The 18,580-nt window shown below is 36.2% G+C and overlaps 1 protein-coding gene across 3 annotated transcripts in view; it reads right to left on the bottom strand.

The window, feature by feature from the left end:
• The window catches only part of POLA1 (DNA polymerase alpha 1, catalytic subunit), a 275,388-nt gene that overhangs the window by 153,660 nt on the left and 103,148 nt on the right, over positions 1–18,580 (bottom strand). For all 3 annotated transcript variants that reach the window (XM_016121342.2, XM_036227193.1, XM_036227192.1), the window contains 6 exons: positions 15,807–15,839; positions 14,977–15,069; positions 13,539–13,744; positions 11,670–11,802; positions 6,003–6,134; positions 1,290–1,464 (listed from right to left, as the gene is read on the bottom strand). In XM_016121342.2, coding sequence (XP_015976828.1) covers positions 1,290–1,464; positions 6,003–6,134; positions 11,670–11,802; positions 13,539–13,744; positions 14,977–15,069; positions 15,807–15,839 — 772 coding nt within the window. The remainder of the gene's footprint in view (positions 1–1,289; positions 1,465–6,002; positions 6,135–11,669; positions 11,803–13,538; positions 13,745–14,976; positions 15,070–15,806; positions 15,840–18,580) is intronic.

The raw sequence follows: 18,580 nt of genomic DNA, 5'->3' as shown, positions 1-18,580 counted from the left end.
CGATCTCGGTCCACGAATGCACACTGAGCACTAACTATGCGCAGATCTCACAGACTGGAGGAGTCTGGACATATTTATGCAGGAGCGTGGCATGAGGGTGGGACGCGGCTGCTAACAGCGCTCACTGGCTCCCTCCGCTCTGGGCCCATGCGGAGCATCTCACGCACATCATCTTACTGCTCCCTCAGAGCAACTCGAGTTTATGACTCCAGAGACGAAGGCTTAGCCCAAGGTTTAGAGGCTCGCCAAAGCCAGAGAGCCACTACCAGTACTTGAACCCAAGTCTGGGGCTTAAGCCAGACGTCTCAATGAGAAGAGGAGGAGAATTTTCCATGGAGCAGGGACAGAATGAGCAACGCCATATTCAAGGGGGCCTAAATATATTAAGAAATAAGGCTAGAAATACAGGTTGGAGCTAGAAACTTAGAGTCTATGTCTACCAAACATGTCAGTGGCTCTGGACGTTACCTGTAGAAAGTGAGGAGCCATCTATGAACTCTGTCAGGCGGTACTCTAACTACCTGTCTGTGCTCTAACTACCCATGTGTGCGTACCACGGACTAGAGAGTGGAGAATGTAGAGCAATGTTAACTCCTTACACACTGGGCATCTACAAATGAAATCAGAGGAGGTTATGAAATACATTTCTAAGCAAGAGCTGACAATCTAGTGACACAACAAAAACTCAAAAAAACGCTGAGGTTTAGGGGTTGGCTAGAACTTCCTGGGATGTCAGGAACAGGCCAATCCCTAGAAGATAACAGCTAGTTTGGTTTTAGAAGAATTTATATGAAAGTGAGAACAGGATACTCATGTTGAATTGAATACTAAAAACTAAACTTTTTAATCTAAAAAAATTGTTTTCTCACCTTATAATACAATATCTTTAGAGACAGAGACAAGATGAACCAATAATCGAGATACTATCAATCTCCTTATTAATGGAAGTTCACTAATTAAAGCTGCAACAATGTAAACTCAGACTTATCATGCTGCCTAAAATCTTCTCCATCCTTTCTTTTACCTTCTCTCTTCCCTCAGCATTTACCGATTGAGTACCTACTATGGAGCAGGCAGATGGTTACAGAGGCAGCGAGTGTGCAGGGTTCACAGTCTCTGAGGGCAGACGGACACTGGTTATGAAACCACCACAAAAAATGCCCAACTATAAACAAAGAAGCACTTGGTACAGAATCATGCCTATAAAAGGGCCCACACCGGGCAAAGGAGGAAGAACCGTGCGTGTTGCTGCCACCAGGTGAGGGGCTATGTGAGCTCGGGGCACTTACCTAACCACGATGCAATGAGGACGGCATCAATTCCATCTATCGGCTCACAGATCCGAGCCACGACTGGGTGGATCTGCTGAGCCAAGTAGTACTGCGTGTCAATGGTTAAATTGTCTTGCTTCTGCAGCTGCTCAGGTGCATAGGCCCTCTGACTTGCACTGAGGTTTGACCCATCCTGCAAGAGGACATGGTACAGGTAAAATTGTGAGAAATTCAACCACCCTCTCCGCCCATACACACTTGCTTGGCCAAAAAGAGGGAAAAGAAGTCACATTTTGTGTATTCAGTTCTAAACATCAAGAAGTCCTTCCGATATACGGGTGAATATTTCGAATACATCTATGAGAAGATGCATCATGCCCACTGCCCAAGATGCAAATACAGCATGTGCTGTGTTCTATTTTTTGTTGAAACGTGAAACCAACAAGATGGCATAACTAGATTAAATAATTCCACCTGCCACATCACAAACACGTCGAAAACACTTGCTAACAATTAGTCTAGTCACAGGGTCCTTTTAGGAGTGATGACAAGAAACATGTGTGGTCCTTTTATTATGTTAATTAATCTCTTCGTGTAGGCATTCTAGTCATAGTATCATCTTAAAGCCCCCAGGGTAATATTTTCCACGAGAGCTATATATATATCATTGAGAAGAAAATAAGCAAGGGGAAAAGGCAGTGAAATGAAACCCACAGAGTAGTCACTTATGTACAAGATATAATAGGTAAAATTAGTGAGGTATCTGGTGGAGTGGTAGTGCCCTAAAAGCAAAAATTTGGCCATTGGAACGAAGGGCATGCCACTTTGCACTGTTTACTACTCTATTCCTCAATGCCAAGAAAAATGGGTCAGAGAGCCTATCCAGGGCATCCTCTTGACAACAAAAAAGGTGTGAAATTCCATATAATTGGCCCATATACAGCTCTTTCGGTCATGTCGCCATCATCGGTGAATCAAAAAGTCATCACTCTACTGGACCGATATCCAACAACTCAGACCACTCTTCCTCTTGTTTGCAACAATGGAAATTAATATTCAGACTAGTAAATTATAACTATTCACAGTATTCAGCTGCTCTGCAAAACTGATTATACTGTGTATCTTATTCTTTCATTCTTGCTATAGTCAGTCCCTTCTCAGCTCAGTGCCCAACCCAAAGCAGAGGCAACCTTCCACACTACCATCTTTACCAGAGACTGGAGGTGGGAGCCTCTCTCTCTAGCTAGGCTCCTGATGGAAACAAACTGGGATGTTTATCAAATCGGTTCTACCTATTCTAAGATATAATGAAATACCTAAAAGGAAGCAACCCTCAGATTAAAAGATTTGCTTGTAATTATTTTTCAGGAGTTTACAACACAGTAAAAATAAATTAGGCAGAACTAATCGACTTTGTTTCCCTTTTAGAAGTTTGAATTGTTAGATGAGAGTAAGGTGACAGCCAATGACAAAGAGTGTAAAGAATCCTCGAGCAGTGTCTTCATGCACCACAACTTTGTTCAAACTGCCTTTTAACAGACACACAAAATCTGATAAATTTATAGAATTGTAGTTTTTCAAAAACTGGTCTGTCCTTAAGATTATAGCTATGTTGAGTTTACTAATTTTTAACAGTGAATAAAAATCAGATTTATAGAGGTAAGTATTGTTTAAAAAAAAAAAAAAACACTCGAGTTACTTTCCAGTATAGCATTAGTTGTTCTCATAGCAAGGCATGTTTTTTAAAAAAGTAGTTGAAAATTTCTAAACATATTCTCAGTTCAAAAAGTTTTTACTTTATCTATACAAAAGACCAGATTTAACAATGACCCAAACATATGTCTTCTTGTATTTAAGTTGTGGTACATATATATAATGGAATATTACTCAGCCATTAAAAAAAGAGAAAGAAATCTTACCATTTGTGACAGCATGGATGGACCTAGAGGGTATTATGCTAAGTGAAATAAGTCAGACATGAAGACAACTATCATTTGATTTCACTTATATGTGGAATCTAAAGAACAAAATAAATGAACAAACAAAATGAAAGCAGACTCATAGATACAGAGATCAAACTAATGGTTGCCAGATGGGAGAGGGGTTAAGGGACTCGCTGAAAAGATGAAGGAATTAAGAAGTACAAATAGTCTCAGGAGTGTGAAGTACAGCACAGGGAATATAATCAATAATATTGTAGTAATCATGTTTAGTGACCGGTGGGTACTAAACTAATCGGAGGGGAAATCACTTCATAAATTATATAAAGGTCTAACCACTATGCTGTACACCTGAAACTAATATAAAATAATATTGACTGTCAACTCTAATTGAAAAAAAAATGTTTTTAATTAAAAAAAAATCTGAGCTTGAACATGACTAAATTCAAAAGAACTTAAAACAGGTTTTACTGTGTTGTATTGTAATAACATTTAGGCCATGACATCAGATAGACTCCTCAAAGGCCTTAATTGTCAAACCTAACAAGACCCCAAGGGATATGCAGTAACATGTAGCATACACCTTTAAAAACAGATTAAGGAGTAATTTTGGTGTTCCTTGAAGTGCCCATGTAGTAGTCATTTGTGAATGTCACAAAGCACATACTTCACAGAGATAATCAGTTATAGTCAATTCATTCGAAACTATGTAGTTGTCTTTAGTAGAAAATTAATGGAAAAGGTGATAAGTAGGCCCCTTAAAATGTTACAGAAAGTCTTATGAAAATTATGTCCACTGAATGTTAAATAATTGTGAATTTAAAACTTAACCAATAAGTGGAAGTTAATTTAAGATCTCAGTAAATAATTCATATAGGTTTTATAAGACCATGAACTACAATATAAATTAGATACCAAAAGCATTACCCTGAACTCATCTGAATTTATAGTCTGAATAAGTTATCAGTAGAATACTAAATTCTAAATGTAAATTTTAAACAAAATAGAACCCTTATAGGAGATGAGTCATTTTTGGAGGGCACTGCTTAGAGCAATCAGCAGTTCTCTTAAAATGTCTGATCGCACATTTTCAAAAGATATGGTTGTGTTATGAAGCACAGAAAGAAAAGTCTGAGTGCTTCAAAGCAAAAGAAGTAGGGAGTTTTGGTGAAAATGGGCATGTCCCACTGATAGGGGACAAAGGCAGATTAAAGTCCTAAAGCTTTCCTTGGAATACAGTGAGAAGAATAAATTAATAGAAATAAACAGAAACTGCGGTTTTAACAAGCAAGTGAGTACCAGTGGATGGGGGCAATGTTGAAGACACCAAATTGGATTTATGGTACTAAGAGTAGCACCGCATTTGAGCTTTTCTATGTCATTAAGACCTGAGAAGAAGAAATCACAAGACCTAATATTTAGACATCAAGGAACATAAGCTAGACTTTTAAATACATCAGTCATACTACCATAGGCCTCCATTCTAAGTTTAGCCAAAACATAACTCTGGCTAGATTTCATTATTAGATGTTAATTCATAGGAAAATATATATATATATATATATATATATATATATATATATGTACATATATATCTTAAATATACATGTATACCTATTTTAAAAGTTGTATGCTGCCATCTGTTCCTGTCATTAATAATCTAAGAGCTTTTCCATTTATGTGAAGACATAAGTAAAAAAAAAAAAACTAGCCTATTTACCAAAATCTTTATTTGCATAATATGAAAATTGTTTTTTTGAGATGAGACTTGTCAGAGGCGATATGCAAAGCACATTAAGGGCCTGAGCGAGTCAGACATTTATGGAAATATTTTCCTGCAGGAATTGGCTTTCTGTAACAGTTCTTAATCAAGGGTAACCCTAGGAGGGAGACGCAGTCAAGTGCTGATTCCTGTCCATGTACTTAAATCATTTGTTATGTACATCCTCTACAGTACCGAGCAGATACTAACGGATAACTTTTCAACGTTGAAAAGACTATGAATTTAAAACACATTGATGGTAGTTCGACAAAGACTAAACATAATGCAATGAAGTTTAGGGCTTACCTAAATATTGGTACTGTAATAACACAATGAAATTAATTAATTAAAAAGGAAGTCTTATTTGGATGAATTATGCCTTTTGGTAGACAGACCACACCAAGGTAATTTTAAAGAATTTGGAGAGAGGCTATAACAGACTTTTTTTTAACAGAGAGAAGAAATGAGATCTCTCCATTGTTTCGACCAGAGTTAACTATTTTCAAAGAAAAAAGTACACCTCTGTCATACCCTCTTCTCCCTGTCCTTATTAGAGACATGCCACTTTCTCCCTATATCATGCATTTCACATTTTTTTCAAGTAATGTTTTGAATACTGGCTAGGGAAAAAATGCATTTACTCTCTTATTCTACTAATAGTCATAATGAAAACTGTTGCAAAAGGAATGGTAAAGGACTATTGCTAGACATATGACCAAATTTGTAAACATTTTCATTAAAGTTAATTTAGGGTTGAAATAGTAGTTACTGTTATATACCTATGTACCTGTCTCACCAAAATAATTTCAGTGAACCAAAACACTGGTCTTAAATGTTTGGTGAAAATTTTTATGAAATATGCCATATTCGTGACTAATGCTTTCAAATGCTATAAAACCAACCAGATTAAAGCATGTCTTGACAGCATCAATTATTTGGGAGACTACTAAATATGACACTGTGGGGATATGGATTTTACCATGGGGTTCACAAGTGGTATGAGAGTCTTGTTAATTATAATAGTTTTACCTGACAGATGATATACGACACAGTATCTCCAGCTTTCACCTTTCTGCCTCCTTGAGAATTTATCCAGAGGGCAACATGTACATGAGGTAGGATTTTTTTATCAGGGTAGTCCTGGGGATCCTTTGTCAAGGCCTAAAAGAGAAGAGGAGGGAACAAAATGCCCCAAAGTTTCAATAAAATCTTTCTCACACAGATACACACTAATACATCTTTGCTAGAATCATACCAGTCACATCAACATAAAAATGACAGAAGCTGTATGTAGAAAACACTGTCACAGAATCTTTAGATAGTCCATCCTCAAGGCTCCTCTCCCCTTCATTTAGTAACTAAATGTAACCAGATGCAACCCTGACAAAGAAGAAATACAAGTTTATGGGCCATGACACAGAATACTTGCCCAGAAAAAAAAAGAAGACTATAAATTCAGTCTTCTATGCAGCCTCAGAGTTTCTCCTAATGTTTGCAGTACTTTCACTGAATTAACTGATTAATTAGGACTGATGGATGATAGATAATGGTTACTCTGACATACTGATCTGTTTCTCAAAAGCTTATCTAGCCTAAATAAATCCCAAAGGCACCAGAAATCACTAGACTTACTCACACTGCCAATGTAAGCTCTGCAAAGGCAGAATGAGTGAGTCCGTAACACAAAGTAAGCACCATGAGAAGAGGGACATGGCAGCCTTGCTCATGGCTGCATTCCCAGTGCTCAGAACGATGCTTGGTGTATAGTAGCAACTAAATGTTTGCAGAATAAATGATTTCCCTCACTCGGCAATAATTCACTAAGTTCCAGCACTGTGAAGTACTGAGAGATTAATAAGACAGTCACTTGTCCTAACTCATCTGCTATTAGTAAATAACTCCTCATTCTGCAAAACAAACAAACAAAAAACAAACCAAAACAAAAAAGAAAAACCAAACCTCTAAAATAAGCTGCATATGCCAGAAGGGAGATGTGAACAAAGCATGGAAAGAGTTTAAAGAGGCAAAGATCACTTCCACCTGGGAGCAGAAATCATGGAAGGCAAAACCTTAAGCAGGCACAAGAAGAAAAAACAAGATTTTAAGAAAAGTGACAAGGGCAAGAAGATTCTTGGCAGAGGGGAAAAAAAAAGTAAAAGTTAAAAATCAAGAGGTGAGAGAAAATATAGTCTATTGGACTGAAACTCAAAATGCCCAAAGAGAAGGAGGAAACTAGCTCTGTAAGACATTGGTTTCAAAAGATAAGAGAAGGAACAGAGAACAGAGTGCCACTGCATGACTAGGTCACCTAGGTGTGGTCTGCAGAACCCTGGGGTTCCCGACACCCTTTCAGTAGGTTGCAAGATCAAAACTATTTTCCTAACACTATTTGCACTGGTACTGCAGAAGCAATGGTCAGGAAACGTTCTGGTGTCTTATAAACACGAATCGGGGCAGCGGCACCAAACTGTACTAACGGTGAATGAATTCTTCACCATCGCATACTCACAGTTTAAAAAAAAACCACTTTTACTCAAGAATGTTCTTAATAAAGCAGTAAAAGTATTAGTTTTTAAAGCTCTCGACCTTTGAGTATAAGGTTACTGTTTTGTGTGAGAAAAAAGGAAGTATGCACAAGGTTCTATACTGACGAACGAAGGTGGCTTGGGGAAAAGCACTCATGCAATTATTTGAGTTGCAAGCTAAACTAGCTGCCTTTTTCATGGAGCACAATTTTTACTTGAAAGAAGCAGAGGCCAACTATAATTATTTTAACTTGGATATCTGGTAGACGATTTCTCAAGAACCAAGTGAGCCTGCCACTTCAAGGAAAACAACTGATAGTATATATTGTCTATGATAAAATTCAAGCTTTCAAGGGCAAATTAGAATTTTGGAAAACTTGTTTCCACTTCTGTGAGTGTGACAGTTTCCTAAGACTTAACCACTTTTTGATGATATAAGTAGGAACAATTTTAAATGTGATTTTTGATACTGTATAATAAAATGTATCAAAATTTGGAAGATGTGCATAATAACTCGGGGAACCAACATTGAACAAATGACCAACATATAAGGTCGTCCATGGGTAAAATATCTATTCAGAGTACAACTCAGACAAAAAGAGTTTAATATAAGAAAGTACACAAAGTTCATTGATATGGTTTCAGATTCCACATTACAAATAACTTCTAAGAAAATACCACTTAGAGAGTTCTGGTGTAGAATCAAGACAAAATATGCACACAATTACCTGAACAATTACAGAAATACTTCTTTTCCAACATATTTGTATGAAACTGGAATTTCTTCCTATACTCAACCAAAACCTCCCATCACAACAGATCGGATGCAAAAGCAGATAGAATCAGATGTCTTCTCCTAAACAGTACATTAAAGAACCCTGAAAAATTGTAAAATGATGCTGTTCCTCTAGCTAATTTTTGTTTTGAAATAGTTATTTTTCATGAAAAAGTTATTTTTGTAATCACGTGAAGAATTTACTGCTATTTTAAATAAATGAACAAATCCTTTTAAAATTTCTGTTTTAATTTCTAACACAGTAAACAGCAACATAAACCACATAAACAAAATGTCTCGGAGGCCTCAATTATTTTCAGAGTGCGAAGGTGTCCCAAGGTTAGGAAACTTCAGAACTACTATAGTAGAATAAAGCAGGTCCTCAAACACGGCTGCACAACCAATGTTATGTACACTTCCGAAATCAGACACTCGGGATAGGAGAGTGCCTAGAAAACTCTCCAAGTGTTTGAATCTCCTCAAACCTGTATTGTGTGAAGTCTTGATTGACTCAGTTGGGTAATACTGCATAGAAATCTTAATCAATATAACTCTACTTAAGAAAACCATCATCTTCAATTGACTATACTTCGGTGCAATGTTAAAAATTTCTTAATTTCGTATGACATACTTTCCAATTATTAGATTGGGGCTATTTGAGGGGTTTTACAAGCTAGTTTTAAAAGGCTTCATTTTGAGGGGAAAAAAATGTTTCTTGGTGGTTTGGGCTCAAATTAGCCAAGCATATAAAAATAAGTGGTCAAGTATTTTGTGTTACTTTATGAAATATATTAACCTAAGATTGCAGTAGTTAAGAAAATCAGTTGCTTTTGGCAACAAGGGCTAAAATCTCTCTACTAAGGTAAATCTCATCACTTCACTTCACCCTAGGCTAACCTCCCATTTTCAAACACTACCCACATCCAAACTATATATACACACATAATATATAAATATATAAACAAATATACAAATAACCTGTAAATATATACTATATAGAAATATAGGCTATCTATAAAAATATTATGTCTAAATATATAAACTTGAAAATATGGACCATGCTTTGCTTATTCAACTTTATATCCCAACTTTATAGCACTGTGCTCATAAGAGGTACTCCATATTTGATGAATAGATGATTAAACGAATCCTTTCAAAGCTCACTGAACAACTATTATTTGCCAGTTACTGTGCCAAGTCACATGGAGACTATAGACAGTAAGTCACAATTTCAGTTCTGTCTTAGAAAAATGTAGGCACAGCCTCGATCACACTATTAACTATTATTGTTAATAATATATCACTATGTTGATAATTATTGAAGGTGAGTGATGGATACATGCGAGGTCATGCTACTATTCTCTCTATTTTCATATAAGTTTAAACATTTCATTAATAAAAACTTTAAAATAACAAAACTGTAGACTACTTATCAGAGCTTGAAGATTGCCAGTGTCTGTGACTCTAGATTTCTTTGCACGCTAGTAATATTGTCTCATCGTTCATATGAGAATACAACAGTGAGCTCACCACCCAAGAGATCACATGCTCAGTGTTGCCTGGTCAATAATGTAGTCATGTTCAGACTGAACCTTCCAAACTCATGGAACTCCTTGCAATCGAGGGCCCACAGTTCTAAGAAGGAGATAGAGTCAGGGATACAATCTATAGAATAGATACTAAAACTGATCAAAGGAAGACTGAAGTCGTGACTCCTACTCATGCAAATTTCTGAGGAAGAAACAAAACAAAATCTGAAAGGAAACCACTTTCTAGATATCACAAGTGATGCCATGCCAATAGGTGTACACTGCATCACTTCAAGTGAAGAGGTAATACAAGGCACATACTCTCATAATATTTTCACATTTTGTACTTTTCATGCATAAATAAATGTCTTCTTTTGTGACTTTAAAGACATCGTGGTCAAGATGTAAGAAACGAGTGACCTAAGAATAAATACAAATCATAAGGATATACAGAGAAAATATTCATACTCTTTAGGAATCAAGGAAATACAAATTAAATCCAACAGTGAAATATCGTTTCATATCCATTATGTTAGCAACGTTTTATTTAAATATCACCAGTAGTATTATCACCAATGAAATATCTATCACCAATACAAACCAAACTGTTGTGAAATTGGCACACGTTTTGTTATTACCAATTGGTATCACCCTTTTGCAAAGCAATTTAGTAAGAACCATATACACACTCATCTTTTGACTTAAATTATTTCACTTCAAAGAACCTAAACCAAAAGCAAAATGATAAATGGACAAAGATGCTTAATAGTTATTTATAATAGCAAAAATAATTTAAATAAACCAAAATTTAAAATAAAGATGTATCAGTGAAATATAACATTAATACATAGATTAACATGATGGTTTTCAATGTAATAGAAATGTAGAAAAATCTGTTTATGTTAAATGAAAATAGGTTTCAAAATATATAGTTACTGCTACAACGTAAAAATGTTTTCAAGAGTAAAATATGCAAAAATGGCAGGCATTACTTTTAGCACAGGTTATTACGAAAAAGTTTTAATTCTAAAAACTTTCATTTAATGTCATCATTAGATTCTTTTTCATTGAAATTCTTTTTTATGAGTTTTTATAACAAAATCTATCACAAAACAAGTAAAATAGTATTTGCAAAATCAGTTTCTAAATATGTAAGGGTATTTTTTTTAATGGAAAAAACTCTATAACCTAACATCCTGTATTACACAGCATTTTGGAAAGCAAGATTTTATTCTTTGAAATTAGGTGAGAAAAAATATTCCGTTTTCAAGAACTAAGATTGCCCATAAAGTATAACTCATATAGTTAAAACACACACACACACGCTTTGGATGTACAAAAAGTGCTACCACCATCTTAATTCTAAATAAGTATGTCCAAAAAAAAAAAGCCACGTGATTACAGGACCTCTAAGGATCACCTTTTGTGAAGTTAGACACACACGTAAACACACACACACACACACGTACGCACATGTGTGCCCTCCCTCCCTCCGCCTCCCTCTCTCAGCTTATAGGCCTGCCCTCAAAACACTATACAACTATAAGTTAAAAGGACAACGAAGAACATAGTACTCTCTAGTCTCTGAAACATCAACTGTATTACTCCGCAGAACCTCTGCAAACAAGGCTTCCACGAAGAAAAGGAAGAAATGGAGAGAGAAGGCCCTGCTACAGACGTGGCAGTACCAGTGGCTGCAAAAGGAAGAATGATATGCTAATGCTCAATCTGTGAGACAGTTGTTAAGCAGCTTTCATCACCAGCTAGAATTTATTTCAATTGCAAGGATGAGGTGGTTCTTCAACTATCTGAAGGAGGAGAAAAACACATGGCAGCAGCTGGGCTCAGCAATAAATGCTACATTTACCTTGTTAATTTCAAACTGGCTCACTGGGACACTGCCATTTAGCACATTTTCTCCAATTTCTATCAACCTCTTCTGAATATTTTCCACTATAGTGTCCCGGCTTTGATCAGAAAGAATCTGGCCAATGACAAAGCTGCAAAAAGAAAGAGGAATTGATTTTTAAAAATCATATTTTATTAATAAAGGAGAGAAAAAGAAGATAAATACCATTAGATTAACACGTGGATGAGAACTGTACTAAAAGCTAACATGAGAGTTAATGTCCAAAAGGCCGTTACTATTCGTTTTTAAACAGTAATTCTACCAAAGGTTTACCAACTTTGGAATGTCAGGTTTGCCCTCAGACATACAGATTATTTTGCTTATGCAGCATCCAATGCATCACACAAAATGGAGAGAACGGTATGTGTTCCATCGTAGTTTTTTGCCATTACAAAATTCAAAAGCAGTTATATTCTATCCATAAGTTAAAATGTTAGAAGACAAATATTTCACTTTCCTCATAAAGCTCCAAGATATTATCTCGGTTGTCATCAAGATATCATCTCCACCTGAGATAACCATTAGCTAGGAAGTAGAAATATAAAGTTCTTTATGTAAATTTAAAATAAACAAATATTTTAAACCTTTTTTTCTTTGGCTTCATTATATTGTTCAGTGTTCTCCAACCTTATGTTATTCCACCAGGCCCCTCACAAAAAGGAAAAAAGTAAGGAAGCCAATATTTTATCCATTTCTGAGAAAACGCAGAGCGAGGGTTTGACAGCTGCATTATAATTTGTCAGAAAAAGAACCCTGACAAAAACATTTGTATAGCTTTAATTACTAATACATTTCTAACTCAGAGAAATTTACTTCTATTATGATGCATCTTTTCTTAGAAAACACAAAAGCTGAAGAGAACACTCTAATCGACAGTCTATACAAAGTAGTTTCATCTTTGGGTACATTTGGGGGCAATGAAGCATTTCAAACTACATTTCATAAAAGGCTAACAGTGACCTATACTCGGATGATCAACTTTGCCTAATCAAGAGTAGTTTGCAGAAGCAACAATTGCTCAATCTCCTGACTTGAAAGCAAGAGGAAGACTGGAAAACAAGTAAAAAATGCTGGTATGTAGCAATATAAAAATTAATTTAAAATTTTGCTTTAAAGGAAAAAATTCTATTTTCGGAATTGCTCAGGTTCACAAAACAGGAGTATGAAAGATGGTAAATAAGGTGCCTAAAGATTCATTTTTAAATGGGTGCTTTATAAATTAATATGACCCTAAAAAAATGAAACAGGCCTTAATACAATCTTCAGTCTCAAGGGTCATTCATGACGTTTATTATTTCTGAGGTATATATGATATTTGAGAACTCGCTCTTAAATTAACCTGAGATTAGTAAGAATCTTTTTACAAATGATATGGGTGGGAACAAAGACTCACTCCATGGCCTACTTTGAATCCCAGACCATTTTAAGCCATAAAAGGGGACATCTTAACAACTATATTCCTAAAGAGGCTCTAGGATAATTCAAAAACACAACACAAGGCACTTTCTAAGTAAAACGGTAATGCACACAAAACAAAAACAAATCACATGAACAAAACCAACTCTGTCAGGACCTAAAATGAGAAGGTTCACCCTCACCATGAATTAAAACTCTTACAGCAAGCATCTCTTCCTGAGCGAGTCTAGCTTTTTCTAACTTTTACTCTATAAAATGCCACTCCGAATAAGTAAGAATTGGTAATATGCATAATAATAATAATAATAACAAAGAAGTTGCATCCTTGTGCTCAGCAGGTGTTGTCCACATCATTAACACTTAAAGTTTTTAAGAACAAACCATGAAAGCAGAAACGAAAGCTGAACTCACTTTCCAGTGTCTTTAGCAAGATCGCACCAATCTCTTCTGACTATATCTAATCCTTTCAGCTCCTGTTTGGTGGAGTAATTCCCGTCGGACGTTGGCTCCACAACCAGAGCAGCATACTTCTTTTTCTTCAGCAGTAGCAGAGACTTGAAAATTCCATCGATGTCTATTTCAAGCAGTTTGTACAACTTATTCACTTCACTTTTTACCTGTCAAAGTTTCAACCATTAATACTAGCTTCTCAAACATCAATAGGGAGAAGAAACTACAAATTCCTAAGACTTAACCGAAACAGAACTTAAGGTCACACGAGACTAGGATGCATTTACTCAGTGTATATGGAACATGATACTATGTTGGGTCTGATGCAAGAACACTGAAAAAGCACAAGGACAAAAACAGATTAAAAATAAATAAATAAACAGACAATAATATGTCATCCCACTTGACAAAGAACAGAATTCACAGGGTCAGCTGCAGGAATTAAAAAGTTATGAAATAGTCTCATTTAAATGTAAAACCTAAATGTTTATGTACATACCTTCAAACTACTGAATTCGTTAGAGATGACATAATCCAATGAGTAGACGTGACCAGAAATAAGTAAAACTTTAACTATTAAAATAATGTCTATGATCTCCTTGGACCTCTCACAACACTCTGAATATGAGAAAATAAGTATACACTGAACAAATAAATGCACAGTCACCTGCTCTTTATTCATAGGATGGTCATGGCATAGACCACCGCCTCCAAGGGAAAATCCACAGCTTTTCAAGGTTCAGGATGGTAAGCTTGCTCTCAAGTAAAGACTGCAGTTTAAATTTCATACATTTCAGAGGGGAAAGGTAGGAAGGTGTTGGTTCATAAGATGATACTTTAGTTTTAGTTTATTGGGGCACTACCTTAACATAGCGGAGTGCCCAAGAAACACTAACTGTGCTGTGAATTGCAATTAGGAGGTTACGAATGATTATTTACTTTAATATGTCCCCTTGCCTTTTCGAATATATTTTAAGAACTACTGTAAAAAGTTCAGATGTGTGTGTGTGTGTATATATATATATATATATATATATATGTAGGCAGGTAGGTATTTCTATCTAGCAGTGTATGAAATGCATCTGAACACTACTAGAGACATATTTCTACTTATGAATGACAATGTAATAAGTACTAACATGATCGCATCTTAAACTTACCACACTTAGACCATCCTCAAAACACACCTAGCGTTTAAGAAAAAAAAAAACAATTTCCTTTTAATTTTATCCTCAAAACAAATGATTGGAGAAGAGACTAAGAAAAATCAGAGGATGAAGATCTGAAGGCACTAAGGGTATGAAGCACACGATATACATATGCATGGATTTATGTAGTTCTGCATTAAAAATAATTCACAAAAGTAGATATTACAGATAATCTTATCAAATTGCCTCACCTTGTTTCCCAATTTAAATACTTCTTCCAGATTGGTGCTATTGGTGTTTATCATAATTGAATCTGTGTCTCCATAAATAACTTCAAGGTTCATCTAATGAAAAGCAAAATTACAAAAATTGACAAATAAAACATGGTGACCATTATGCACAACGAAACTCAAGATTTTCCATTCTACAGAAATTACAGGTTCCACTGATTTTTCAAAAGATTATATTTATTCTTATCCATATTGTCAGGAATGTACAACTGAAGATTAAGCCCCGATAAAAGAGAAAGGTAAATGGTGCCTCATTAAAAAAAATCCCCAATTTTCTTAAAACAAACAGATATTAGAGTGGCAAGAGAAGTATCTAGTTTTAACTGAAACAAAACTTGGAATAGAATAATAGAAAGGAGGATCAGAGGCCAGCTTAGTGGTCATAGCAATTTACGAAGCAGAAACATAATGAATGGGTTTTTAAAATTCACAGGCACAAATCCATATAAAATTTCAAACAGTATTTAGTAGAATACGAAGAGTGCCAAAAAAAATCAATCATAGCAAACAACACTAGAGCACATACAGTATAAAGGCCTGGAAGTAAACTCTAATTAGCACTGTTACTAATTTGCTTGAAACACTCATATATAGGCTTCAAGCAGCGGCTAGATCATATCAGTGTTAGTAAAAGAAAAAAGCTATAATCCATTAGGAAGGATTATAAACGTAAACTAGACATTCTAAGAAGCCATTTCCAGTCTGTTTGGGTTGCAATTTTCCTTGAATACAAGAATGTCACTAGGTGTGATATTTAAGAGTTATCATATGACGAAAAGGCTCAGCATTACCTTCTGTACCATCTCTTTCGTATGCATCAAAATCTAAAGGAAACAAAGTCAAGATTAATGCATTACATAATTACAAAAACATAAATATAAGCCCACAGATAAGGTAGCCCAATGATTTTCCATATATTTTTAGGCTGTTGAAAATTTTCTAACTGCAGCTCTCAAAATAATAATGTAATCTAAAAATAAGTTTGCCTCTACACTGATTCTTAGAGATATGTAAACAGATCTATTGTAAAGATCTATGTGAGCAGATCTATATAAAGACCTCTCTTTAATAAACATGCATACTAAAATTGAGTAAGTCCTCAGTTAATGTCATCGATAGGTTCCTTGGAAACATAGATTTAAGTAAAATAACATATAAGGAAAACCAATGTTACCTACCAGAGGCTAATTGATATAAACAAGAGTTAAGTTTCTATGGTTTATCTCCGATCATAAAAACATCATCAAACTTCGAAATAAAGACCCAAACACTTCTAATATTAAAAATTGAAATAAATGTGAGCTATACATACATTTAAGAAAGATAAATAAAAACAAGATAATGATTTTCTAACCCACTTATTCCAGCTCAGAGTCGTGGGTGGCCAGAGCCTCTCCCTGCAGCTCAGGGTGCTAGGTGGGATGCCACCCTTAACAGGACACCCTTCTATCACAGGGTGCACTCATACACACCCCCACACTCATTCCAACTGGGACAATCAAGACACGCCAATTCACCTCACATGTACAATATTGGGACGTGGGAGGAAACCAGAGTCCCCAGAGAAAACTCAGGCAGATGTGGGAAGAATGTGCAAATTCCACACTGCGTCCCCAGTGGGAATCAACTTTTTTCTCATCGATATTAAAATGAAATGACAAAACAACGTTATTCAAGGACCTGCTGTGTCCCTTTATAATATGGCAAAAAGGCAAATTATTCTTACTACTAATATTTAATAGAACTGCATGGCTAAAAAAAAAAAAGCTTGACAGAGCATTTTGAATCTGGCAATCCTTACTCATCTTAAAAAGGATCTTAAAAAGTAAAAATCTAATAAATACATTAGATTTAAATTTCTTCTCTAGACTAAATTTCTTGAAGGCAGAAAGTAGACCTTCACTATAGCCCCTGCAGCTTGCACAGTGCCCAGTACAAAGGTGGAACTCAAACATTCAGTAAATGAAGACGGATGTACAGATAATATCTATAGATAAGTCTGTCCCCGGGACCACATAGCTCTAAGACTAGAGACATGTAGGTTATGTGGATATAGATAAAAACAGATACAAATTACCTTGGACCAGATCAGAAGTAACATATTTGGCAAATTAGGGCCTCTTAAAAAGTAATATGACACAACGAGCACTCTGTATGTGTCTCTGTGTGTAGGCTAGATACTGTGCTCCAAGCATCTCATGCATTTTCTCATGTCATTCTCCAAGATCCCCAGAGAGAACCACCATTAATATCCTCATTTGTTAGATGCAAAAGAGAGGGGGGAGGGAGGAATTAATTAATTTGTCCCAGTAAGTGATAGACCAAGGATAAGAACCCAGGCACTCCGACTCCAGAGCATGGGGCCATGGTTATTCCATGCCATTTTTGCTCCACTATCACCCAGTTTTCAAAGCATCGACCTAAACCAGAAGTCGCTTTTCCAATGGGTCAGACAGATTTACTTCTTTGTTTATGTTCCTTTTCCCTACCTCCCAGAGTCTCGTTGTCAACTAAGCCCAAACCTTATACCATCTTTGTCTTTCTTGTCCTTCGTGTCACAGAGCTCTATAAATCCTAACCTTAAAATATCTTTCTCATCTACCCATTCCTTTCCATTTCCATTGTTCCTCCCTTTCATTGCTGTCTCCCAATTTTGTTCAGGCATTCATGTCCTAGTCCTTAGGGAAGGAAGCCCTTCCCCAGACCTGGGGGTGGTTGGGGGTGGTGAATACTGATTAGGCTAACCACTGTTTTAACGGTGGCTATGTGGTGGAATCACCTTCGGGTCTTTAACAAAATACCCTTATCAGGGCCCAGTAATTTTTTTTAACAGCTCTCAAGATGATTCTTATGTTACAGGTGGGGTTAAGGACCACTGGCCTAGGATAATCATGGTAATCCCATTTTCGAAACAGTTTTTAGTTTTTAGTTGACAGTTTGTCCCCTCCCCAACTAGACCACAAGCTCCTAGGGGTCAAAGTACCTGTTTGTGCCTAACACCAGGCTTTGCATATAACAGGCACTTAAAAACATTGTTTGCTAGTTGACTGATAGGTCTCAAAATAATCCCAATTACTTTTCTAGTGGGCACTAAAATGCAGTTAACTCACATAAAACATTCACTCTCCTGCACTTCATCTTCATTTTCAACATTTAAATTACAGAGAAATGCATTATGGGAGAATACATGACAATTCCGTTGGGAAAAGGGCAATGACGAGATCGACCCAAGTCAAGTTGATCATAGTGAGGACAGAACCACTTATCATGAGTTCTCTTCACCCTCTGCCCCTTCCGCCCTGCTAGGCTTATTAGCTTTCCTCATCATAAGGGACAATTCCACAAGGTAACCATCACGCGCCAAGTAAAATACCTCGGGAGCAATCTGTCGACCTTCCACCAACAACCCTGCATACACAGTAACCGATTTCCGCTACTTTTTTTTCACACCATGAACCAAACCTACTGTGTCATCCCTGAATGCACCTCCAATGTGAACTGGCAACCTTCACCTTTCAGATCCATCGCCCACCCCCGCTCTGTGCTGCCACCAACTTGCAGCCAT

The sequence above is a fragment of the Rousettus aegyptiacus genome, unplaced genomic scaffold (assembly GCF_014176215.1).
Source record: "Rousettus aegyptiacus isolate mRouAeg1 unplaced genomic scaffold, mRouAeg1.p scaffold_m13_p_9, whole genome shotgun sequence".
NCBI lineage: Eukaryota > Metazoa > Chordata > Mammalia > Chiroptera > Pteropodidae > Rousettus > Rousettus aegyptiacus.
This window is presented reverse-complemented; position numbering and strand designations above follow the sequence as displayed.